The sequence below is a fragment of the Miniopterus schreibersii genome, assembly GCF_964146895.1.
Source record: "Miniopterus schreibersii genome assembly, chromosome: 13".
In the NCBI taxonomy this organism is placed as follows: Eukaryota; Metazoa; Chordata; class Mammalia; order Chiroptera; family Miniopteridae; genus Miniopterus; species Miniopterus schreibersii.
This window is the reverse complement of record NC_138113.1, coordinates 11,520,617-11,545,955: the sequence shown is the minus strand read 5'-3', so window position 1 is coordinate 11,545,955 and position 25,339 is coordinate 11,520,617. Positions and strand designations below refer to the sequence as shown.

Here is a 25,339-nt window from a genome sequence, read left to right as displayed (position 1 = left end):
CCCTCCTCCTCTGAACCCCATGATTCAGAACAGGGGCTCCAGAGACTGGAGAGAGGCTCCGGTCCAACACTTCTGGTCCACTTTTGTTCTTGCCCAGAACTTTTTTATATCACCCTAGGAAAAGCAGCTCTGGGAGGCTAGAACTGGCAGTTGTGCCAGGGCCTAGAACGACCTCATGAGCTTGCCCCCAAGAAAGTGTGACATTCTGGTCCATGAACACATCACTGGAGCCACTCCAAGCGCTTGAGATTTGTTAGGAAATTGAGAGAAGCTGAGTTGGGCAGAAAGGACCTGAGTGCCAGGGACCTATTTTGAGTACCAGGGGAATTGGCCTCCAGGGAAATTTTAGAGTACTGGCAAAGTCATAATCACAAGGCTCCGGGAAGCCTCTGTCCCAGCTCCACAGTCGTCTTGGACTCTCCAACGCAGGCTGGTCTCAGATGTGAGCACTAGCCCTCCATCTTTTTCTCCAACAGGTCTTTCCCTCCATTCCAGGCACAATTTGTCTGTTGGGGTCCCCACACATGCACTGGCACTGAACAAAAGCTCTTTTATTGACATTCTTTAGCCCCTCTCCCAGTCAGGAGAGATAAGTATGAGGAGTTACTAGACTCTGACCCAGGGTGGACAGGAAATAAATGATGTGGAGAGGATACCAAACAGGCTGTGCAGAGGCACGAGTGGGGAAAGGGTCTGTAAAAGTACAATCTTTTCCCTATCGTGTGTTTCATGCCCTCATTTTAAAAACAAAATATATGGTGACCAGCCTGCATCAGATGTGGGTGAAAGGATGGAGACAAATGGGCACTGATGTGTGAACTTCAGGCAACCCACAGGGCCAGGCTAACAGGGGCTGTGCTGGTGGCTGCAGTCCAGGGACAATCCAAAGGTGGGACAACTACCCCTAAGCCTCAAATACATTCATACTTTTCCTAAGCTGACTCATGGTGGCATGGAATGAGGCTGGCAATGCCAAGTGTATGGGCACCAGAAGAAGGTGAGACCAGCCCCAGAAAAGTGTAGTGGCTTAAGAATGAGTCTGATGCTAAGAGTTCTTGGTATACAGAATTGCAACAAAGGAGGGTTAACTGGTGCCACAACTCTGGGACAGGATCCACTCTGCTCAGCTTTCAGGATCTTGGTGGAGATATCACAAGTGACTCAGGGGCCCTACCCAGCTGACATTGGCTCAAATCCCAAGGGAGGCACAGGAAAAAGGATGCTTGGGAAAAGTCTGTCACCACTGCCTGAGGCCTCTTAGGGGTAGGGATGAGAGGTCTGCTCTCCAACAGATTAAAATTGGGACTGGAGCTAAAAAGAAGAGTAGTCAGGTGACCCTGTACCGCCAGGGTCAGTGACACCATCAAGGACAGAGACTGCATCCTCACTGGGATGGACGCCATCAATGCTTCTAGAGTTGGGATTCTCACATTCTTGTGAGCAAATCAGGGTCAATGTCAGAACATGGCTACACCTGCTCCTCTCCAATGTTTCCAGTGTACCGGGTAGCAGGAGACGCCTTCCTTGGGTCAGCACCTAAGGACAGAAGTTGGAGTCTTATTAACCAGAAGGAATGAGCACCAAGAATGTAAAGCAAACCCCCTACAGGTAAGGCTATCACCACTTATAGTCCATACTATGGGGTCTAAACTCTCCACTAACGACTCATCTGAAGTTAGCGCATATTCTTTTCTTATCCTTTAATTATTGCTGCATTTCAGTTTCCGTACTTCACTCTTCTTCATCTTTTAACCATCATCGTCACTAGAATCATCTCCCCCGCTTCTAAAATTTTCTCTGTTTCCTACGATGGAATTTGAAAAACACACATATAAACATTTAGTCATGATTTGTCTGGCTACTGGGGAGGAAACCGTTGCTCTGCAGTTACACGTTCACATCAGTAGGTGGCACTGTGTGGGCTCCAGTAGACTCACCCTTGAAAGTTTAACTAGTTGGAGTGGGGATAATCTCAGTTCACCTTCCTTCCAAATAAACGCAATGAACTACATCCCCTAACTTGTCTTCAAAATTACCTTTTCTAGGCACACTCTCCCACCCATTTCTTCCCTTAACTCCCACCCACTCCTAGCTTAACTGTCCCGAGGCCAACAACCTTACATTCGAGCTGCCAGTTTGTAGCATAAGCCCTTCAGAGACCAAGGGTCTCCCCTTCCCTTTCTTCACTTTGCCCCAATACCGACTTGAGACTCTCGCATTTAGGGGTTCACAGTTTCATGCCCACTGTTTTTTTCACTCCTAGTCCCACTCTTACCTCGACCCATCTATGGTTCTCACCTGCTCTCGGAGGCTGAGTATGGACGTTCTGCTGGTATTTTCTCCTTGCCACCTCCTCAGGTGGCGGCTTCAGTGTTCCACAGCAAAAGCAGCAGCAGCAGCAACAGCAGCAGCAGGTCAGCAGAACACACAGGAGGACAAGTGTCTGAAAGACAGGAAAGAATGGCGGCCTCTGTGCAGCAGTTCTTCTATATATCCACTCAAGCTCCCCTCCCTCTATCCTCCTAGCACCCAGAAAATGAGACAACAAAAGCATCTATCCAAGGAGAGGAGGGTCAGGTGACTAGATGAGGAGGGTCTCCCCTCCTTCCTTATTCTTAAGGGACTAGGAAGAATTGTGTACCTTGAACCAACAACTATTCATTATAAAATAGTATTTGACGCCGTCTTCGCCTAAGTGATCATATAAATATATTCCCAGTGAGCCATGCCGGTCGTAGATTTTCCGCTTCTTATGGTCACTCAGTATAGAGTGGGCTGTGTTGATCTCTTTGAATATTTCTGCTGCTTGAGGGTCCCCTGGATTCTTGTCTGGATGATACTTCAAGGCCAGTCTCCTACCCAGGCAATACCCAAAAGGGGGGAGGGGAGAGAATAGGGAGTAGCTGGGGAGGGAGGGTTAGGACGAATGACAGGGATAGGTCTTTAGATAGTGAAGAGGGAATGCATTAGATGTGGTACAAAGAACGGAGGCAAGCAGCCCAAGTCCAAATCCCTTCCCATGCCACAGTGAAGAGGATGGTGGCTCCATCCAGCCCCAAGGTGGGTTTTTTAAAATGGGCCAAAGAGCAAGGTAGAAAGCGATGGGTTTAAGGGGGGGAACTCCAGGGTTTAATAAGGAGCTGACGTCTGAACCTGTAGGCCTTTTTGACTTCCTCAGGCGAGGCGCCCTTCTTAAGCTCCAGCACTGCGTAGAGGCTTGTCCCAGTTTTGGACAGCCGGCGGGCTGCTTCCTCCACATGACTCATGATCTGGATCAAAGGACAAGATGCATTTGTGAGAACTTCCACAGGTGAGGTTGCAGAGAAGTGAACTTCCGGTGACAGGAGACTGGTGGCCTTCAGGGGCTAGATGGGCGTAAATGACTACAAAGGGACAAGTATAAGACAACAATGAGTGCGATCTGTCACCAGCAGGAGAGTGCAGGTGACCGGAAAAGACATTCAGATTCAGTTTTTTTTCTTTTTTAAAAATACTGATTTTTAGAAAGAGAGGGAGGGGGATGAAGGTGGGGGAGGGAGAGGGAGAGTGAGAGAGAAACATCGATTTGTTGTTCCACTTATTTATGCATCATCGGTTGCTTCTTGTACGTGACCTGACTAGGGACTGAACCTGCAATTGTGGCATATTGGGAGGGTGTTCTCACCAACTGAGCCACCCGGCCAGGGCCAAATTCAAATTTTAAAGAGGACACATCTCACATTTTCTAGTGTCCTTCAGCTACGCAGGCCTCCAGACACCCCACATCCTAGAATGTTGTAAACGAGGGTGAGGTCTCCACATGGAAAGACACTGATTTTGTCCAGAACCACTAGCACTTCAAGTAAACAGGCCTGGTCTTGTCCAAACTCATTGCTGGGTTTGAGAGACCAGTGCAGCCTCGGCCTCCGAACAGGTTGGGTCAGATCTACAATTCCAAGGGAGAAACAATTCAGGCCAGACCCTGAGCGGCCTGAGAGAAGGGTCCAGAGCCAGCCCAGGGGGCAGTGCTTCCGACTAGGCCAGAGACTTTATTCCTACCCCCAGCCTCCCCTCTCAACTCGCCCCACCCAGGCCCCTCAGAGACAGGGCAGCGGAACCCACAGAGGGGTGAGGAGGGAAGTGAAAAGAAACACCTGTGGGCGCCGACAGGCGACCAGCAGGGAACAGGGAGCAAGACTCGGGGAGTGGGGAGAGACTGGGAGGCTGTGGCCCTGGACAACCCAGGCATCAAGCTCAGAAGGGAATGTCCCGGCCCCCCGGGCCCCCTCCGGCTGTGTGGGCTCCCCACCGGGCCTGGCGTGCTACCTCGGAGTCCTCTCTTCAGCCCGGTGGGCCCTACACAACCTCCATCAGGGTGTGAAACTTCACACCGCCGGTCCAGCCGCCCACTGCGCTTGCGCACTGCGCCAGCACTCCGCGTCGCTTTTGGCGCCACCGGAAGGTCTGGGAGGTGAGGCTGGGCGAGCCCTGGGACTTATCTCGCGCGCCCGAGCGTAGGGATCCACCGGGCGCCGGCGGCCGAGGGCGGCTCCTCCAGGCCTTTCCACGACCACAGCCCGCGGGGCCGCCCTTCTCCAGAGCGAGGGGATCGCCTGGCCTGGTCCGCAGGCTGGCTCATTGCCTCGCCCGCGGGAAGAGAAGGGGCTTGAGGGACGCAGCTGTGAGAGGTACGGGTGCTGCTCGCCGCTCTCAAGAGGTGTGTGGCCTGCCCAGGCCTCTGTCAGAGCTGAGGGGTCTCCGCTCGCTCCCTCCTTCCCTTCCCCCCAGCGTCCTTTAAGACCCGCCTCAAGTGTCGGTCTTTGTGGGAGCCCTTCCTTCACCCCTCCAGTCGTTCCCACCTCGCTCCGTCAAAGCATTTATCCTGTCATATGGTAATTGTTAGTTTGCCCGTTCCTTTAAAACGATATCTTGAACATTTCCAGAAGTTGCTACTGTTCTTCAAAAATTTCCTTGAAATGCAATTACATCATGACTGTGTTCCAATAATGTAATTATTTAATCCAGGTTGGATAACGAAGTTTCTAATCACTTGATAGTATAATGACCTTATGATGAAAATTCTTATCTGTCTTTAAATAAATCTCCCCTTTTTTCTCTGGGGGTAGCTTCCTGGAAGCGGAATTATGGAGTCGAAGTGAACATTTTTGAGGCCCTTCATCCATATTACTAACTCTCTTCCCAGAAACATACCAAAAGTACCAATTTACATCCCCAACCAATTTCCATTCTGCCTACAGGACGTGGAGCACCTTCTTTATCTGGCCTCACTTCCCGAGATCCCCTACAGGAAGCAGTGTTTGCACCACTAATAATTTACCACCTCATGATACTGGAGAGGAAAACGCAATGGTTCATTTAACATGTAATTGAAAGAGCTTTATTAATTCAATAATTTCCCTCTGTTACCCCTCTTGTGGCTTTTACCACGCTCTTTTAATACAGTTATTTGTGCACCTTTATCTCCCCTTCTAGGTTTTAAGTGATAAATCAATACTCCACCCCAAGAGATGTGAGCCATCTGAGCAAACTAACTAAGGAGTCCGTATGCAACAGTCACAATGACCACTGAATTAACTAATTTATTTCTGTAGGTCTGTGATCAGGGTGAGAATGAAAATCTTTGGCATGAGTTTAGAAGTTAGTGACCTAGAGTGAAGGAGCTGACAGTTTTTTTTGGTGGCTTGTACTATGCCAGATTTCTCTAACCAACCTCCAACCTTTCATCGCCATCACGGGAGGACAGAAGTAGCAGAACAACACAGTCGTTTCTCCACTAGCACTGGGAAGAGCGTAGAACATTAGAAGTGCAGTGTTCTTACAGCAAATTCCTCACCTCAGTCTGCAGGCCCAATGTGGTCCTGCCCCTGCCTCTCCCTCCCATTCTATCTAGGACCACTGTCTTGATTGCTCTGGTCCCTGCCACACTGTTTTTCTGTCAGTTGTTTGAAGACACCAAATTCCCTCCCGTTTCAAGGGCCTTTGGCTACGCTACTCACTCCGCCTAGAGGATTCCTCCCTGGGCTGTTTGCTATGCCAGCTTTTCATCTTTGTGGATCTCAGCTTCATGCCTCCTCCGAGAGGCCTTCTAAATGGAGTTCCACTCCTCTCTCCCCACTTTATGATAGCCTAACCATGATTTGTCAATATATGTTTATTTGCACATCGATTTATTTAGCATCTGTCTTCCCCAGTAGACAGTGAACTCCATGAGGGTCGGGACCTTGTCTATTTGTTCACCATTGTATACCCAGCACCTAGAACCATGCCTGGCTGACAGTAAGTAAATTAATGATTTGTTGAATGAGCCACAGCAGAGGGAGCCCTCTGCTGGTCCAGTGTAGACTCAGAGATTGGCCCATAGCAAGGGGCAAAGAGAAAGAGGGCAGTAGGGGAGATGGTAATGGTGATTCTGAGCTGCTCATTTGTGTTAGCCTCCATCCAGTTTCTAACACAGTTCCTGGAATATTGTAGGTGATTAGTAAATGTTAGTTGGTTGAATGAACCAGGAAACTTTTGTGTGCCTTTTCAGAGGTACACAATAATTTTAGCCAATTATTTCCTTTGATCTTCACAACAACCCTGTATGGTCACATCCCTGCTTTATAGAAGTGAGCACTGAGAAAAAGGGCAAATTAAGGAGCTGAAGAGAATTAGTAAATATCTTTCACATCTTGCCAGAGGCTCCAGAATGTTATTATGTCTTATCATTGCCCTCTGACATTCTAATTAATTCTAATTATAGTTTGTGGCTCTTGAAATAGCCATTATCTTGAAGTTTCTGAGCCTCTGCTTTGTCTGAAATGCTGCTGCCGCCAGTAGGCTGCAGAGATGGGAACAGAGCAGGCAAGTCGTCCTGGCATCCTTTGATCAGAGGCTCTCCACTTTGCCTTCACCTGGAAACAGACCCCCTTTGGCTCTGTTTCCTATGCACATTGTATCTTCCAACACCCCGCACAGAACTAGGAAGAAGACACAAGCCAGGAGTCAGAAGCCCTAGTTCTGAGTTTGCACTCTGCCTCTGACAAGCTGTGTCATCTGGGACAAGTCACATAATCTCTGAGTCTCCTTTTCTCCTTTTCTATAAACCTGTGTCATTTCCAGGGTTGATGTCAGGACTAAATTAGATTTGGTATAGAAACGGGTAGAGAAAATGAAAATAACTCTGCTAAAGAACGAGTACAGACTAAAACCCTTTCTGGAGTTATCTGCCCTCTCGCCATACCTTGAGTCAGGGAGCTTCTAGTTTACTGCCTCACAGAGCCATTTGGTCTCTCTTGAAGAAAAACAAGAAGCATCCTTTATTTACCCACAAACAGCTAAAGTTTTAGTCATATAGCTGGAATGCACACATACAGACAGCAGACATCGGATATTTATGCCCAAAATATCATACTCTCAAACATATGCAGTGGGAGAGAAAGAGCATAATTTGTCATACCCAACCACCAGGTTCTAGAATTGTGCAGTTTTTAAGCTGGAAGGGACCTCAGAGACTTAATTCTCATTCAATGCCTTTATTTTGTAATTGAGCAAAGTGCAGCCCAGAGATAAGGATTGACCTGCTCAAGGTCAATCAGTAAGGTCCAGATCTAAGTCTTCTGACTCCAAGGTCAGTGTCTATACTGTGACTGCTCCATATACATACCAGCTCTCTTTAAAATCTAGGTTACAGACCAAAGCTGTAGTTGATATTCATTTCCTTTCATGGATGATGTCAGGAAATAGCCCTCCTTCCCTCCCCGCAGTTGAAGGCATATATGCTACATGTGACCAAAGAATACCACAGGCCCAGGTGGTTTGCGTGGCCTTCCCGGAGCAGACATCTCAGGGTGGGAGGTGGAGGGCTTCCAGCTAGACGGGTGCTTCATACCCTGTCCTCTCTGACCTGCAGCCCCAGACTCTGCAGACCTAAGGGCAGGCTAACAGGGCAGATAATCATGTCTACCTCTTAGGATTGCTAGGAGGCTTATTTAATTTGAACAGTGCTTGGCATGTGGTAGTGCTACATCATTCATTATTGTCATCGTTTCTATCCTTTCTCCTCCCAATTTTGTAAAGAGAAAAGTTACTTTTCACTTTGTGTCTGGGAAGAAGGGAAAATCAGGCTTCTCCCTCTAAGAAGATTTGCAAATTGTAACTGGTATCCTTCGGTCCCCTTTCTGCATCCTCCTGTTTTCCTGTTCCCCCACCCAGTATCCCCATGCTGCTTTCTGGCTATTCCAGATATCCCTGACAGTCTTCCCCAAGGAGTCAGAACTCTAAACTTACCTCTCTCGGCTCCTCTCCTTTTAATATTTCTAATAAAAAAACAAATACCTCCATAAAATGATCTCATCCTTAAGGGTTAGGTGGAAAGCAATCTGGTTAAAACACTAATTCAGCTTACAGTAGGAAAGATATAATACCTCACCCACTTAATTCTTACTAACACAAAAGGAATAACTGGAATTTCAGGCTATGTCTTGGGACGAGGGTTTGGGCCTTAAGTCACTTCTCTCCTTTCTGTCCAACTCCACCAATTTCACGTCTTTTCCTTCCTGCGGCTCCGCATTATTATTATTATTATTTTTAAATATATCTTTATTGATTTCAGAGAGAAGAAAGGAGAGGGAGAGAGAGAGAGATAGAAACATCAATCATGAGAGAGTCATTGATCGGCTGCAGCCCACAACCCGGGCATGTGCCCTGACCGGGAATCGAACCCCGATCGCCCGGATCCTAGGTCGAAGCTCAACCGCTGAGCCACTCCCGGCCAGGCTCTGCATTATTCTGATTCTCCTCCACCTCCAGTAAATTTCCTCTCCCCCTGCTGGCCCCTCTCCCTTATTTCATCTCCTGACCATGGATATTTTATATGGTTTTGTCTTTAAGCTCCTGCTGTGCTCTCTCCTTTCTTCTTCAGAGATCCAGTCTATACCCATGGCTTCAGCTGTCACAGCTATGCTTTAGTGTCAGTTTGGTGTCATCCACATGCCAGTTTCCCATTGTCTCAAAACCACACTCTAAAATCTGAACTCATGATCTGGCTCCCAACCTGGGTGTTCCTCTTGGTTTCTCTGTTTACGTTAATGTTATGACTTTCCAAGATAATGATGCTCAAAGCCCAGATATCACTGGGCTATGGACTCATCATTTCCCCCTAATTTAGTCCGAAAAGTCTTAATTTTTAAATGGCTCTTTTGTTTATCCCCTTTTCGGCTCCCATAACCTTGAAGCACCCCAGAAAAAGGATTTTCATATCACACTGACTGTTGTCCCAGCCTCCTAACTGTTCTCCGTACTGCCAGTGTCATCCTGGATACTGCTGTAGATCAGTTTGTAAAGCACTGCTTCCATCGTTACCATTCTTTTGATCTAAGCCTATGGATTCAAAACAACCTTTTAAATGTGGCAGTGAACTCTACAGCTTGATTCCAACTTACCCCTTCAAACTTAGTGTCTACTATTGCCCTCAAGTGTACCTTCCATAACACTCAGACTGGTCTTTTCCCACCTACACATCCCTATACCATCGTTCTCGCCCCACTGTCGCTCATGAATTGTTCTTTTCATTAATCAATTCACTTACTCAACAAATATCCATTAAGCACTGCTGCATGCCTAGTACCCTGGATACAATAATTGGTCAAATTCTTTTCTGCTCTCATAGATTATAGCCTAGTGTATAAGACAGACATTCATTAATATCTTCAGTAAATATTTATTGGGTGCTATCATGTGCCAGACACTGTTCTAGTGTTGGGGATACAGCAGTATAGGAAATAGGCAAAACTTTCTGTCATCATGGGGCTTACATTCTGGTGGGAGGAGATAGACAGTAAATAAAACAAGCAAAATATATAGGATGTTAGGTGGTAATAATGGCTATGGAGAAACATGAAGCAGGGGATGGAGACAATTGTTTAGGGGAGATTGTGGTTTTTAAAAGGATAAGCAGATAGCCTGGGCCAGTGTGGCTCAGCTGGTTGGAGCCTCGTCCCATACAACGAAGGGTTGCAAGTTCAGTTCCGGGTCGGGCACATACCCAGGTTGCAGGTTCGATCCCAGGTCAGGGTGTGTGGCACATATGGGAGGCAACCGATCAATGTTTCTCATGTCGATGTTTCTCCCCCCCCCCCCCCCCGAATCAATGAAAAACATATCCTCGGGTGAAAATTTAAAAAATTTAAAAAGGATAAGCAGATAGGGCCTGAGAAGGTAATATCTAAGCCAAGATCTGAAGCAGGTCCGTGGGTGAATAGTAAGACATCTGGCAGAGTGTGTTATAGGTAGATGAGCAGATGCAAAGGCCCTGGGGTGGAACATGCCTGGTGTGTTGTAGGACCTGCACAAAGGCCAGAATGGCTGGGGAGTGAAGTGGGAGTGGTATGATATCAGAGGGGGCCAGATTGCGTAGGGTTCTGCAGGCCAGTGGAAGGCCTGTGGCTGACAGTGAGTGAGATAGGGGGTGATGAAATCTGGCCTAGTGGTCTAGTCACTGGACCGAGAATAGACTATAGGGCAATAGGGTAGAAAAAGGAAGACAACCTAGGAGGCTCCTGTCATAATCAAGAACACAGATGATGGTTTGGACAAGGGTGGGAGCAGGATTTGTTGACAGACTGAATGTGGGGTGAAAATAGAGGAGCCAAGGATGACTCTAGCTAAGGTTTCTGGCCTGAGCAAATGGAAGGATGGAGGTACCAGATTCTGACATGGGAGGTCTGCTGAAAGAGAAGGTTGGGGATGGGGGTGATGGTCAGGAGCTCAGTTTTAGGCTAATGAAGCTGGAGACACCTATTAGACATTAAGGTGGAGAGGCCAAGCTGATATTTGGGTATTTGACTTGGAGTTCAAATGAGAGATCTGAGAATCATCATATAGATGCCTTTATTTAAAAAGTTCCTTTTTAATAGAAAATTTCAAACACATACAAAAATAAAATAGTACAATAATTCCCCATGTACCCATTACTTAGCTTCAACAACCATTACTTCATGCTGTTTCTCCATAGTATTTATTGTATTATTTTTTTAAACCTTCACCCAAGGATATTTTTTCCATTGCTTTTCAGAGAGAGTGGAAGGGAGAGGGGGAGAGAGAGAGATGGAAACATCAATGTGAAAGAGACACATCGACCAGGGTTGGGGATTGAACCTGCAACTGAGGTAAGTGCCTTTGGCTGGAATAGAACCTGGGACCCTTCAATCAGCGGGCTGATGCTCTAAGCACTGAGCCAAACAGGCTAGGACTCTGCATAGTATTTAAAGCCTTGAGACTGGATGATATCTCCCAGGGAGTGAGGTGGTAAGAGAAGAGGATGACCAATTCTGGATTATCCCAGCATCGAAAGGTTAAGCAGACGAGGAACCAGCAAAGGAGACTGAAAATAAGCATTTGGTGAAGTAAGAGAAAAACCAGATTACAGTATCCTGGAAGCCAAGTGAAGAAACAATTCCCAAATAACAATTTAATTGCAGTATAAGTGCTAAGGAAGAAAAGGTATGCAATCAGAATATATAACATGAGAACTAACATAGTTTGGGGGTCAGGAAAGGCCTCCCTGAGGAGGTGACATTTAAGCTGCAGCTGTCCCTCATCCTCTCCAACTAAAATCCTGCTTCCTTCATCCTACTTCCATTCTGACAACACTCCATTCCGGGATGGCTTTTTCAAGGACCATGTGTCACCCAGTAGGGGGCGCTGGGATCACAGTGATGAGAAAGAATTCCTGCCTTCAGAGGGCCTATAGTCTAGTGAGGAGACAAACAAGCAAATGATTTCTTTAAATGTGGTAAGTGACCTAGCTGGTTTGGCTCAGTGGTTAGAGTGTTAGCCAGTGGACGGAAGGGTCCCAGGTTCAATCCCAGTCAAGGGCACGATGCAGATGCAGGCTTGATCCCTATACACAGTCAATCCATGTGTCTCTCTCACATAGATGTTTCTTTCTCTCTTTTGCACTCTCTGAAAAGCAGTGAGAGAAAAAAAAAAAGTGAGTGCTACCATCACATAAGCACAGTGGGCCTTGAGAGCACCAGGTAGGAACACATAACCCAGCTGGGGGAATTCAGGAAAGGCTTCCTGGGAGTAACACCTGAGCAGAGAATAGAGTGCAGGGTTGCCTCTGTGCAAACCCTTCAACCTGGCTTGGAGCTTTCAAGTGTTAACCCTTGCCCACATGCTTGAATTCCAGATCTTGCCTGAGATCTCAGCCAGCCTAAAACCTGACCTTACCACTGGGCTTTACTCTTCTTCTATACCAAGATGAACTGGTCTAGTCTTGGTCCCCCCTTGAAGTCCCCTACTGACTGCTACCCTCTGCTCTGGAAACTGCCATTGACCTGTTTTCCTGGAAACATCCAGGGCTTCCTGCCTCCATCGTGCCTTTGGGACTAAGAGTGGCCTAAGGACTCACTTTAGGGAAGATGGATATCTGAGGCAGGACAGGACAGGCAATAAGAGCATGTGGACAAATCAGTAACAAAATACTGCAAAAATTGAAATCTCCTGCAATCAAGTTAAAGCCAGGAGGGATGGGAACACATTTATCTTGTTCACCAGGAACCCCCAGCTATGCTACAAGGTGTATGGCAGGAAATGTGTTCAGTAAATGTTACATGAATAGTTCTCACAAGACTATAGCTGGATACAGGGCACGAGGCCTAAACTGTGCTTCTAACTGCTGCATAATTTTCCTAGCTCTTAGGTGCATTAGAATGCCTTCCACAGACCAGTCATTCAAGAGGACGCTTTGCAAAGATCTTCACGGCCACTTGATGGCTCTTTGAGAAACAGGTGCAAGTAGTCTGTTTCACTGCCAGGCTTTTCTTGCATAAATTTCCAAGCAAAGGGAACTGCTGGTATTCTCCCGCCGTCGTCCCCGGCTTCCGGAGGCAGCAAATTCCAAGGCCCGACTCCCAGGGAGCCGAGGCAGAGGGCAGCCGCCTGCTCGCTCCCCATCCGGGAGAGGGGCGGGCGCGTGCCAGCTTCCGTGCTCTCACCCCCCACCGCTCCCCCTCCCCTGGTACCCCAGGCTGCCCAAGAAGGGAATCCCGGAGGAAGCCATAGCTGTTACTATCGCGTCCCCTGTTGCCATCATCAGCTGAGGCGTGCCTAAGAAGCCCCTTCTGCACAGGGCCCAGCGGGTTCTTCCTATTCTCGAGTTCGCGCGCCACAGCCACTTCGGGTGGGGCTCCCGCGTCCAAGCCCTATAGTGCGCGGAGGCCCCTCCGCGTCGCTGCTCTAAGGCTGTCAGAATCCGGGAAGCCCCAGGCCCGGTGCGGAGCTTAGAAAACCGACGGCGCCAGTCGGGACGGGCCCGAGGCCCTGGCATAAGCAGGCGGGGTCCTGAGTTCCACCTGGTCCCTGACACGGACCAACGAGGTGACCTTAGCAGGTGGCTCCCCCTCGCGCCGCCTCAGTTTGTCCCCCTATAATCCAAGGGAGGAACTGAGTTCCCACGCCTCTAGGGGAGGTTGGAGGGAGAACGCCCCCCCCTTGCCCCCTAACCGCGCGTGGGCTTTGGGCTGGGCCTTGGGCAGGGAGTGGGTGGGGTGAGGGCGCCGGGGACAGGCTGGCGCCGCCCCGGGCGCAGCTTGGGTGGAGGCGCAGCACAGAGGGCTCGCGCAGACCCTCTTCCGTTTCGCATGGCTCCGGGTCTAAGTACGATACCTACGCACACGCCGCCTGCAAACCTTGGCACCAGCCGCACTCTCCCCCGCCGGAACAGCCAGCCCGCCGCCCAGCTAGTTTTCCTAATCCGTTCAAGCCTCACCTCCTCCGCGAAGCTCTCCCAGGTTAACCCCATCACTTCCAACAACTCTATCTGGCACGTGCTCCGGTTTTTCGTTTTTGGAAGTGCACACGCGGTCTCATTGGAATAATAATGGCCCTAAGTTCAGGACGTCCAGCGTGTTCTGAAGGGTGCGGTTGATGGGTTTCTTGCCTGGGCTTACTAACCACCCCCCTCCACGCTTCCCCATCCATGCTTCACTCTTTCATTCCTCTTAAGGACGCTCAGCTTTACAGAGTCACAGCTTAGAGTGCACATTCCAATCATCACCCTCTTTTCAATCTACAGTGGCAGCAGGTGTGAGGGGCAGAGAGCACTGAACCTTTGAAGCTTCAACTCCAGGCTCGGCCACCGACTTTGCTGTAAGTCGCCCCTTTCCCCCGGCTTCAGTTAAAAGGCAAAACGAGGTAATGCCTGGGAAGGTACTACAGGTTTGAGGTAAGGAATCAGGTGCTGGCAAGCACCCCGGCCTCCCTCCAGGAACAGTGGCTTGTGACCCCAGAGAGATGGGGCGCCTCTCCTCCCTCCTTCAGCTGCTCCAGAATTCCGAGTGACAAAACCGACACTGTCTTCAGTCACCAGCATAGCGCCCAGAATCAGGAAGGGACAGAGGATTCCAGCCCCAGCCCTTTATTCGCTAGCTGCACGCCCCTGAACATTTCTTTCTCTGGGACTCAGTTTACTCATTCGGAAAACAGGGATAATAATAGACTGAAGGAGAGCAGGAAGCTTTTTGTCATCCAAAGTCTCTATAAAAATGAATGATAATGAATGGTACAGTGCTTGGCAGCAGAGTTAGCTCACGAATTCTGACCCCACGTCCGGAGAGTGGTTTCTGGCCCGAGTCCCTGGAGTCCTCCCAGATGTAGCGCACTGCTCACCCCACGTTCTTTCTGGTTCTCTCGAGATAGGTAATGGATCCACACCTGTTTCTCCCTCCGTATAGGGGGCTGGGGTCGCGAGATGACAGGGTGGCCGAGGCAGGGATGCCCCGCGCGGGTTTATAAGGGGCAGTGTTCCTTAGATGCAGGTTGGCCCGGGAGGTCCCCAGACTTGAGGAGCTCGGCTTGAGACGGATGGGCGGGGCTTTGGTGGGGGCGGGGCTACCCCACCAAGAGGGCGGGGTTATGGAAATTAGGCGCCCTTCGGAGCCCGGACCGAGAGCCGAGGGCTCCTGCCGCCCCCACGTGGCTCCGGCGCTGGGCGAGGGAGCTTTGGATCTGGGGGTAGAGCTGCGGGGGCGGGGCTTAGGCGTGGGGAGGGAGGCTGGGGAGCCTGGAGGCGGGGTTTGGGGAGCTCGCCCAACGCCGGGCGGGGCTCCAGCGGCCGCGGGATCTGCAGTTCGGACTCCCCGAACCACAGTCGCCGCAGTTCCCTCCATTCTGGTGGCCCCGCCGCCCTGCGGGGAGTCTGCGGGGGTCGGCTGGCCTCTTGGACTTGGCACGGGGCTGGCCCCGCCTCTCCCTCCTTCGGTAGGGTCTAGACGGTCGGGACCGCGAGGACATGGAGCCCTCTCCCGCCAAGGGGGGCTCGGAGACTACTCGCCTGGTGAGCCCCCGGGGCCGCGACGACGCCGGTGGCAGCCTGCGCTTGAAGAGGTAGGACAGACCTGGGCCAGCCCTCGGCCGGGGGGCGCCACCCTCCTGCCCTCCGTCCATTTCGTTGTCTCCCTCGGCGCGGCCCCGGCCGACCGCCCCAGCGCACCCCGACTCCCTCGGCTTCGCGGCAGGCAGCGCCCTTCTCCGCGGCCACACGGGGACCCAGGCCCCCAGCCAGGTAGCCTCGACCCCCGCCGCTCAACAGCTCGCTACGCCTCCTCCCAGCTCCCTCTTTCTTACGGTCCCGCGAAACCGATCCCCGGCCCGCCCCCCAAGCCTCCGGACCCCTCCGCCGCCCCGCCGCGTTTGGCTTCCCTACCGGCTGCAGCCCTCCGTCGGGCCGGAGTCCGCGCCAGGTGCCCCGATGTCCGCATTGCTCCGGGGCCCTGGCGGAGGGAGCGCCTCGCCGCCCAGGCTGCGGAGCCCCAGCTGCAGGCCCCCGGCCCCTGCCTCCGCGCTCGGGCTCAGGGCGTGCGCCCCAGCCGTGGCCAGCTGTGGGCACCCGGACCGAGGGTGGGCCCGGACTCCGAGGCGGGTCTTCCAGGCCCCTGGGGCGGCGGGCGGGCACGAGGAAGCGAGGGGGCGACGAGGAAGGAGCAGGTGCGGTTGGGCGGCAGGGGGTATTCCCGGCTCGGCACAGACGGGGCCGGGGGCGGCGAGGTGTGAAATGAGGCGCGCGGAGCGGCCGGGACAGCGGGCCGGGGGCGGCCGCAGAACCGCCTCCGCGTCCCGCCGGCCCCGTCCGCCTTGTCTCTCGGAGCGGCCGAGCCAGGTCCTCCTTGGCCACCTCCGCTGGCCATTTTGTCTGTTGGCTGACCGTCCGTTAGTCTCTCTTCTCATCTTTCCCAGTCTGTTTCCCTCCCAGCCCCTCTCCCTTTGTCTCCGATATGGTGCCTCCCTGTGTGTCTGGATCTTTCCCTGGGTAGGGGCTGTAAACCTGGGTGGGTGGGGGAGTGGGTGAGCAGGCGGAGGCAAGACTTCCCGTCTGACTCCTTCCTGCAGGGGACTGCAGACCTGGGCAACCGTGGGGGCTCCAGCCGCGCCCGGGCATCTCTGCGCCTACCCTTCTGACTCGGATTCAGACCATTCCCTACCCCACTCGATATTGTTTGTTTGTTAGGGGTTTCAGAGAGCTAGGGAGAGAAAACTGTCTTCCCTTCTCTCTAAACAGCATGTACCCTCCTCCCCCATACACACCCACCCACACACTAACAATGAGGTTCTTTAGGGTCCATTTCCTGCGGAACAAAAGGGTGCAGCCTGTTGATGGGTGGCTACCTTGATGACTGGCTGCACTGTGCCTTACAGGACCAGGAAAGCATCTTGCCTGCTGCCCCAAAGCCACTCAGCCTCTGCTTGCTCTTCAAACCCGCATCTCTGACTCCCAGCTCATCTTCATTCTCATTTGACCATTAGTCACCAAATCCTGCAGTATTTTCGGAAAGAGACTCTTCCCTACCTACCTTCCCCTCCTCTAAAATTCTGCACAGGGAGCCTCTGGCCTGCTCTGTTCTGGACCCCTCCATCTCCTCTCCCCTCTTCCTGCCAAACTAGTACATCAGCAAGGTCATCTCAGAGCTCAGGAAAGATATGTTAAATCAATAGGTGTGTCTACCTTTATGCTCCTTAGAGTTCATCACTTTTGTACTCCGCCCTTCCCCTGGCTCTTGTCATTGTCATTCCATGTGTCTGGATTCCCCTTCTCCATCTAGGTCTCATCTTCTGCATCTCTCCCTCTGTGAAGTTCTCCTCACCCCCATTAGAGTTGGTCACTCCCTCCTCTGTATTCCTAAGTCCTTTGTTCATAAACCTCCTGTCCCTAGCCTCTCCTTGCATAGTAGGTCATTTGTGACACATCTGTCTCTCCTGCTAGATTGGGCTTCAGCATGTGTACATGCCTGGCACACCTCATTGAAGAATGGCGATGGGTTTCAAAGCCACCTCATCTCCCCATCTCCTCTGGAAGCACACCTAGAATCATACATACCCAGTTTCCAAGTCTTGGAAGGGAATTCCAATAAATTAATCTACCTACCAGCACTTGAATTTTCCCTACAAGCACCAAAGGTCCCCCCACTTCCCTCACACCTCAGTTCACCCACTTGGCAGAGCCTTCCTCAGACAGATGGCCCCAGGCAACCCTCCTCACTTTACTGCTGTGATCATGGTTCTATCTGGGGCCTTCATGTTCACTCAAAGGTATTCTTGTCACACTTCCGTGAGTATTTCTAGGACTGTATTTTTCTATTTAGGTCCTTTATTCTGTGAAAAGTTCTATTTTTGATGGGGTTCAGGTTGGATAGTAGCGGGGGTGAGAATTGGGCCAAAATAGACCTAAAAGCCTGAGCTCAGCCTCTGGCATTCCCAGATCAGGCCCTTGGCCCCATTCATTTGTCAAGGGAGGCCTATGGCACTGTGCGGTTTAAGTGGCCTCTGCTGGGTGCTTATGGTCAGGCTGAAATCCAACTAACGTGTAGCAGACTCCAAAGCCGGTGTCCCTACTGCTACCATTGCCAGCCATGGCAGTCTGCACATGCCTTCCCCATGCCCTCCCCATGACAGCCCAGCTCAGGAACTGGCCATTAGTTCTCTGTACCAGGAACCTCAGACTTTTTGGGTCTCAGTATTCCACTCTTCCCTAAAAGGGCCACACTTTAGTCCCATGTCTAGAGAGGAGTGGTGAAGGCTCTGGGAAGGAGGCACTAAGGCCAGGATCATGTGCTGAGTCCTGCCCTACACTTTCACACAACCTTCCCTTCATATTGCCTCTGCCTGGTAAGCTCACTTTGTCTTTGTGAAAATCCTCCCCATCCTTCAAGGCCCTTCAGTTTTAACCTGATTTCTTTATTAGAATCAATGTATCTATCTGAGCCCTAATAGCACTTTAACTACTCTAAGGGCTATAGCTACCTTCTGCATATACATTTGTCTTGTCCACCAAAAGGTCCCAGAGTCTAGAAAGGATTTTGTTTAATGATTTACTCATTTTGTATGCCTTATGGTACCTAACATAATGAATTTATTTGGTTGGAATCTAGTCTTAGCTCTGCCACTAACTAACTGTGTGGCCTCCATAAGTTCTCTCCCTCTCCTAAAGCTTTTATTTTTTTAATTGATTTTAGAGAGAGAAACATCAATTTGTTGTTCCACTTATTTATGCATTCATTGGTTGATTATTTTATATGCCCTGACCAGGTATTGAACCTGCAACCTTGGCATATCAGGATGACGTTCTAATCAACTGAGCTACCCGGCCAGGGCCTAAAGCTTTTAAAAGTGGAATTAATCAGCCCTGGCTGGTATGGCTCAGTGGTTAGGACGTCTGCCCACATACCAAAGGGTTGGGGGTTCAATTCCCAGTCAAGGGCACATACTGGTTGGGGGAGGCAACCAGTTGATGTGTTTCATATCAATGTTTCTCTCCCTCTTTCTCTCCCCCTCCCTCCCTTCCACTCACTCTGAAAAGCAGTGGAAAAAATATCCTCAGGTGACGATAACAAAAAAATAAATAAAATAAAATAAAATAATAAAATAAAAAGGGGAGTTAATCAGAATGCAAAGGTATAGGGAATAGTTTTCTAATACTTCTCTTGAAAACTCGTATTTTAGATTCTTCTTTGGAGTAAAATACGCTCAACTGTTTACAAGATAATTTCTGAGTTGTAAAAACTTCCTGTTTTTTCACTGTGTTCCCACATTTAATCTTGGCTGCCACAATCAAACAGAAAGTGTGAGGACCCTTTTTCTTGCATCTGCACAGGAACCTTAGGAACAGACAGTAACTGCTCCAAGTCTGTCGGACAGATGCATGCCTCATACTTCTACTCTCTTTAATAGGGTGTTAGACTAGGCCATCTCTAAGGTGTCTTCCAGCTGTGAAGTATGTACGAAAAGAAAAGGAAGGCTGGGATCTAAGTGTTCGTTTAGGCCCCATCTCTCGTGTGGCCCTCTGTCCACAAGGTCCCGGGTTTGACCAGGCCTTGGGAAGGAGTGAGAGATGGGCCACATCTGATGAGGCCAGTCTGTAGGATCCGGAATCTGAGAGTGAGGAACAGGTCGCCTGTGGGCCAGGCCCCAGTTGAACCATTTGCCTGCCTCAGTCTCTTCACAGAGCCCTCAGAGCCCCTCCCCGAGGAGCCCAAACCTGTGGAGATGGGCTCCCACCACTGCCACAACCTGCCACAGCTGGGTCTCACCCCTGAGAGGCTGCAGGCGCAGAGGCAGCTGTGTGCCGCCTGTGCTGTGTGCTGCGTCTTCATGGCTGGGGAGGTAGTCGGTAAGTTGGAGAGCTGCTCCTTCAACCCCGTCCTCCCGACACCTGCCGAAGCCACTCTCCACTCAGTGTTCCGGGGATGTTCCTGGTTGGCGATGCAGAGAAGATAGGGATGGCTGACGCTTGGGAGTTGGGTGCCCAGGGATGCACAAGTGGGTGAGAGTGAAGGACAGCAGCAGGGGAAATTCAGGGCAAGGTCCAGGACTGGCTTCTGTGATAACTGCTCTTTTAAAAGCCCTATTTTCTTGTTATTAAAATATGCCATTGTAGATAAACTAGAAAATGTGGATGCGTGAAAAGAAGAAAAGAAAAACTATAATCTCATCACCAGCGAAAAAATCACAGTTCACATTTTGGTGTATGTCCTTCGCTCTTATTTTCATGCCTATACAGAAAATGGACGTTGTTTTACCCTTGCAGGTGGGTATTTAGCACACAGCCTGGCCATTATGACCGACGCAGCCCACCTGCTAGCAGATGTGGGCAGCATGATAGGCAGCCTCTTCTCTCTTTGGCTCTCTACCCGTCCAGCCACCCGCACCATGACCTTTGGCTGGCATCGCTCAGGTAAGGCTCCTGCATGAGCTGGTGACCTTCCAATCTTGCCAGAGGGTGCCTCTTAGGGTCCTGGGCAGGTCTCTGATAGCTTGTCTCCACCTGCAGAGACTCTGGGGGCTTTGGCCTCTGTGATCTCCCTCTGGATGGTCACTGGCATCCTCCTGTACCTGGCCTTCATCCGCCTGCTGCACAGCGACTACCACATCGAGGGGGGCGCCATGCTGGTGACCGCCGGCATCGCAGTCTGTGCTAATATGCTGTATGTTCCAATATGGAGCAGGCACCATGTGGGGTTCAGGGCAAGGGGTCCTCCTGCAGACTGGGAGAGTGGGCCCTCCCCTCTCAGGCAACACATAGTTTTCAGCACTCTGCCCTGGGAATACTGAGAAGGGACTGGGATAGAGACCTAAAATTCAGTCAACAGACACTAAGGGCCTGCTGTGTCCCAGCCACTCTTGCTGTGAACTTTCATCACTATTATCTCATTATAGCTATTTAAGTAGCAGGGCCAGCATCTGAATTCAAATCTCTGGCACCATGTGCTGTGTTCTTGCCCCAAGGCTGCACTATTTTTCTGTCTTGGACAGTGTTTTCTTCCTGGGGCTGGGAAAATAGGGAGCATACAGGTGGAAAAAGAGCTCCTGGGGAGGTGGGAGGAGGCAGTATGGAAATGGCAGAGGGGGCTGGGAGCAGGTCCCTGGGCTGAGCTGCTCTGCTTCCCCCTTAGAATGGCCTTTGTGCTGCACCAGGCTGGGCCCCACCACAGCCATGGGTCTAGGGGGGCTGAGTATGCACCGCTGGAGGAGGGGCCTGGGGAGCTCCCGCCCCTGGGGAACACCAGTGTCCGGGCGGCCTTCGTGCATGTGCTGGGGGACCTGCTGCAGAGCCTTGGGGTGCTGGCTGCCTCCATCCTCATCTACTTCAAGGTACTGACCCTCAGGCCGTCCTGGCCTCCTCCCCAACCCCACACCCGGCCCCTCCTTCCCAGGACCCACAGCCTCCTCCCCACTCCTGTTCCTGGCTCCCCAGGACTCAGGCTTAGGGGCGTGGTCCCTTTCCCCTGAGCAGGGCTCTCAGGGGCCTCTTGGGTCCTGTTGTCCAGGACACCCAGACCTTCCTCTGAGAGGTCCCTGGTTTCCGGGCTTAGGGGTCTTTCTCTCTCAGCCTCAGTGCAAGGCGGCTGATCCCATCAGCACCTTCCTCTTCTCTATCTGTGCTCTTGGCTCCACGGCTCCCACCCTCCGAGATGTCCTCCGCGTCCTCATGGAAGGCGAGTCACACCCCACTGCTCCCCACCCTTTGGGCCCCCCTGACCTCACTCCAGCACTGGGTGCCTCTCTTTTCTCTGATGAGTGTGGGGAGAAGTCCGGGGCATGGGACCTATTGCAGGAAGGATTCGGCACAGGGTGAACTGTGGGGGTCAACAGAGTGAGTGGGTACAGACTGGGGGAGGTGGAGTCTGGTGGGGCTGCCCCTGGGCAGGAGCAGCCCTGGAAGTAAGGCTCGGTGGGTGCTGTTTGCAGGTACCCCCAAAAATGTGAGGTTTGAGCCGGTGAGAGATGCACTGTTGTCAGTGTCAGGAGTCCGGGCAATTCATGAGCTACGCCTGTGGTCCCTGACGCTCACTTACCATATTGCCTCCGCACACCTGGCCATCGGTGAGTCCACACTGGCCCCAGCCAGTTATTCCTAGAAATATGCCTCCCTTCCCCTCCCCCTCCAAACATAAAAAGATAGCCTGAATTACTGGGATTGTTTCAGTGTCTGTCTTTCGCCTTCTCTCTCTGTCTCTCTCTGACCCTCTCTATAGTGCAGGGAACCAGTAACTCTTTTCAATGTCACTAATACCTACGTGGGATGGGTACGAGGGATGGAGCACAGTTAGGTAAATTCCAGCACCTCCACTCAGTGAGATATCACGTAACTACTGAAAATGATGATTATGAAGACTGTATGGCAACTAGGGAAACTGCTTATGGTATAATGCTAAGGAAAAGGCTGAATATAAAATTATATCTACATTATGATTCAACTATTTAAAATATATATGGTGACTCACAGGCTGACAAAGGATTTTTGAGTTTCTTCCAGATGCAGGAAGCAATCAGAGACATGCAATTTGGATGCCAAAAATATATACTTTGTGGGATATGTGATGATAGCTCTAGAGGGACAATGGGACAGAATATTTAACATCTGGGTTGTCCTGGAAAATCGGGTGGCCTGGCTGCTGAAATACAGCTGTGTACTGATAATCAAAGAGCAGAAGAGAATAGAAAAATAAGAGCAGTCTAGTGTGTTAGCCTGGTCGGTTCAGGGTGCGTCTCTCCAACATTTTCTTTATGTTTTTATGCTTTTCATACAACACAGAAAGCAAATAAAGCTCCCCATTGAAGCCTGGCTTTAATGCTGTGCAAGCCCCTGGGTCTCCCTACTCTGGTTCTTATCTTGGCTCCAGCCTGGTTCCCGACTCCCCTGGGAACCTGCTGTCTCTTATCACTCTCCCACAGACTCCACTGCGGACCCAGAAGCTGTCCTGGCTGAAGCCACATCCCAGCTCCACTCCCGATTTGGATTCTCCAGCTGTACCCTGCAGGTTGAGCAGTATCGGCCGGAGATGGCCAAGTGCCTGCGCTGCCGGGAGCCTCCCCAAGGCTGAGCTGACCCTGCCCTCTCCCCACTGTCTGGCCCTGGCTCAGCCCTGGGCTCTCAGCAGCTGCCTCCCTCTCAGGGGAGGGACCGAGCTGGGCCCTTACCCTTCCTGTATCCCTCCTTCCACCTGCCAACTCCCAAGCCCCAGTGGGCAAAACCAAAGTATGGGGGTGGGGTGGGGATGGGGGTTGGGCTGAGCAGGGAATCAGTGCAGTGGGGGCATGTCCCAGCTCCCCACAGTCTGGGGAGCCACGAGCATCCTTTCCCTTTCCGTGAAGTTCATTTGTCTGTGTGGCAAGCTGGCTGGCTGGGCATCTGCTGTCTGTGTGCTTTTGGTGTGCCTATGCCCGGGGGAGGTCAACAGGGGCCCCTCCCCATGTGGTCCTCGCTCTGTCTATGCAGGAGCCCCAAAACTTGCACTTTGTCCGTGTGTTCTGGCCCTGTGGTTTGTCTGTGTGTGTGTTTCTTGGTGCTGTGGCCTGTGTCTCTCTGTGCCTGTGTGGCTGCGCTATGGTTTCTATGAGTCTGCACCATCCATGTGTCCGTTTGGGGGTCTGTCTATCCCTCTGTTGGTGCTGTGCCCTGGGCTATCCCAGAGAGAGGGAGGACTCCACTGAAGCTCCACCAATAAACTTGTGTCTCAATGCATCTTTCAGCCCCTGTGCTGACTCCTCGGGAGGGGGAAACAGAATCAGTCATATGAGCACTGACAGAATCCTGCAGTTCCACAGCCCTCCTACCCCTTCCAGCCCCTCCGCCCTCTCCACAGTCAGAGATACATTCCAATGATGTAGACTAGAACCTGCCAGGCTCCTTACCACCTTTCCCTATTCACAGCGTGCTCCAGCCTGGGTCCTTGGCTCAGGGAGTCCCCATGTGCCCTGGGCTGGGTTACAGGAGGAAGCTAGAAGGCAAGGAGACAAGGGATTTTGGAGAGTCATTCCTAAAGCCTCCTGCAGGCCATGGTGGCCTTGGGCTGGTGGGAAGGAAGCTGCATCACTTTGGGAGAGAGTGGTTGGACCACAGTGCTTATATGGGCCCTGTTGTCAAGCTCTGTGAGGCCGGGGCAGGGGCCTTCAGCCCTGACTGCCCCAACCCTGAGTCCAGGTTTGGGCTGCGGACACCAAGGACCTCTTCATAGTTATTCCCCCTTTGCCTTAAGGGTCATGTATTTTACAGACTTGATCTTACAAACCAGACCCATTGAGGGATCGATTTTTGCTTTTTAAAAATCAAACCTTTTGTACTCTGATTTTAGATCTAGTGCTTTGGATCAGCAGGAGTTCACTGGCCTTCCTACTCCAGGTTGATAAAATTCCAACCCGAAGCAGACACTATTTTTTATTAGCCCATGCATATTTCTGCAAGTGCCCCCCCCCAATGGAAATATCTTTATTGTAAAACTATCTCTTTTTTATTATTAAAGCACATTATAAATATATGCTTGTTTTAGGGTTCAACAAAGGAAAGGTATATAAGGTAGAAGGTGAATGTTTCCCTTATAATCTACTCCCAGAGATAGCTGCTGTTCAGTTGGAATCTCCCCACCCATATTTTCATGTACATACCAACACTTCTATGTAACGTCAATGGGATCGCTTTATTGTGTCGCCTGCTTTTATGACTCACACACACACCCTGGCTGCATCTTTCCGCGCCAATGCACATAGATTCCACTGCTCTTTAAGGTGAGGCCTTCGGACTGGTTGGAGATAGGCCTCCTCACTCTGATCTTTATCTGGGGGCCTGGGCCCAGGCTGGGTGAGTCACCGCTGGCCTGATGTGGAGGTGACAGGCTGGCAGTCCATCCCACTGGGAGCGTCGAGGCTGCCCCCAGCCCCAGCTGCTCGCCATGGTTTGCTAGTCCTTGATACTTTCCCATTTTCCGTCTCATTGATTACAGGCCCCAAGTGACAGGATGAGGGTGGGGAAGTGAGGAAATGGAGGCTCGGGAAAAGGACTGGACGTTTACCTACGAGCAGTCCAACACCGCAGGCCCCTGTGTGCACAGTGCTGGGCCCCTCTGCAGGGAGGGACAGACTGCCCAGGGCCGAAAAACCTCACCCTCTCAAAGCCCGCAGTCCATCTCTGCCTCACCCCCTGCAAGATGAGGGAGAGGGAGCTGAGGCTCAGAGAGGGAAAAGGACTTCCCCACGGTCACCCATTAAGCGACAGGGGCAGGAGAAGAGCCAGGCTCTCACTCCCACTCAGGTCCCTTTAAATTTTTTTTTTTGCTGCAAAAGCTTTATTGTTTCCATTTGGTCCGATGCACGGGAGAGGGCTCCAGGGTGGTTAAAAGGATGGCTAGTGGTTTTGGGGAGAGGCCCAGGCAAAAGCCAGACACCAGGGGGAGGCAGGGGGGCCCCTCAGCTGCCTCTGGGCTCCAAAGGCTCCTGGTCTGCCTGAGGGGGAGCCTTTGGGAGACTCCCCGAGCCCAGCTCGGGGCCGGCTGCGGGTGAGTCAGGTGTCGCCCATCTCCTGAGGGTT

At 51.3% G+C, this 25,339-nt stretch overlaps 2 protein-coding genes across 2 annotated transcripts; one reads left to right on the top strand and one right to left on the bottom strand.

Moving 5' to 3' along the window:
• Positions 1-537: 537 nt before the first annotated feature.
• DNAJC5G (DnaJ heat shock protein family (Hsp40) member C5 gamma) lies at positions 538-15,878 on the bottom strand. Its single transcript, XM_081156614.1, has 5 exons — positions 15,689-15,878; positions 3,154-3,269; positions 2,642-2,855; positions 2,299-2,443; positions 538-1,536 (listed from the first exon to the last, which is right to left on the bottom strand). Exons 2-5 carry the CDS (start codon positions 3,264-3,266, stop codon positions 1,469-1,471), a joined length of 540 nt encoding a protein of 179 aa, XP_081012740.1. The 5' UTR covers positions 3,267-3,269; positions 15,689-15,878; the 3' UTR covers positions 538-1,468.
• SLC30A3 (solute carrier family 30 member 3) lies at positions 14,926-24,286 on the top strand. Its single transcript, XM_081156613.1, has 8 exons — positions 14,926-15,369; positions 19,470-19,645; positions 20,063-20,209; positions 20,306-20,459; positions 20,928-21,126; positions 21,365-21,470; positions 21,724-21,858; positions 22,711-24,286. The coding sequence occupies exons 1-8, from the start codon at positions 15,275-15,277 to the stop codon at positions 22,857-22,859; spliced, it is 1,161 nt and encodes a 386-aa protein (XP_081012739.1). The 5' UTR covers positions 14,926-15,274; the 3' UTR covers positions 22,860-24,286.
• Positions 24,287-25,339: the final 1,053 nt, after the last annotated feature.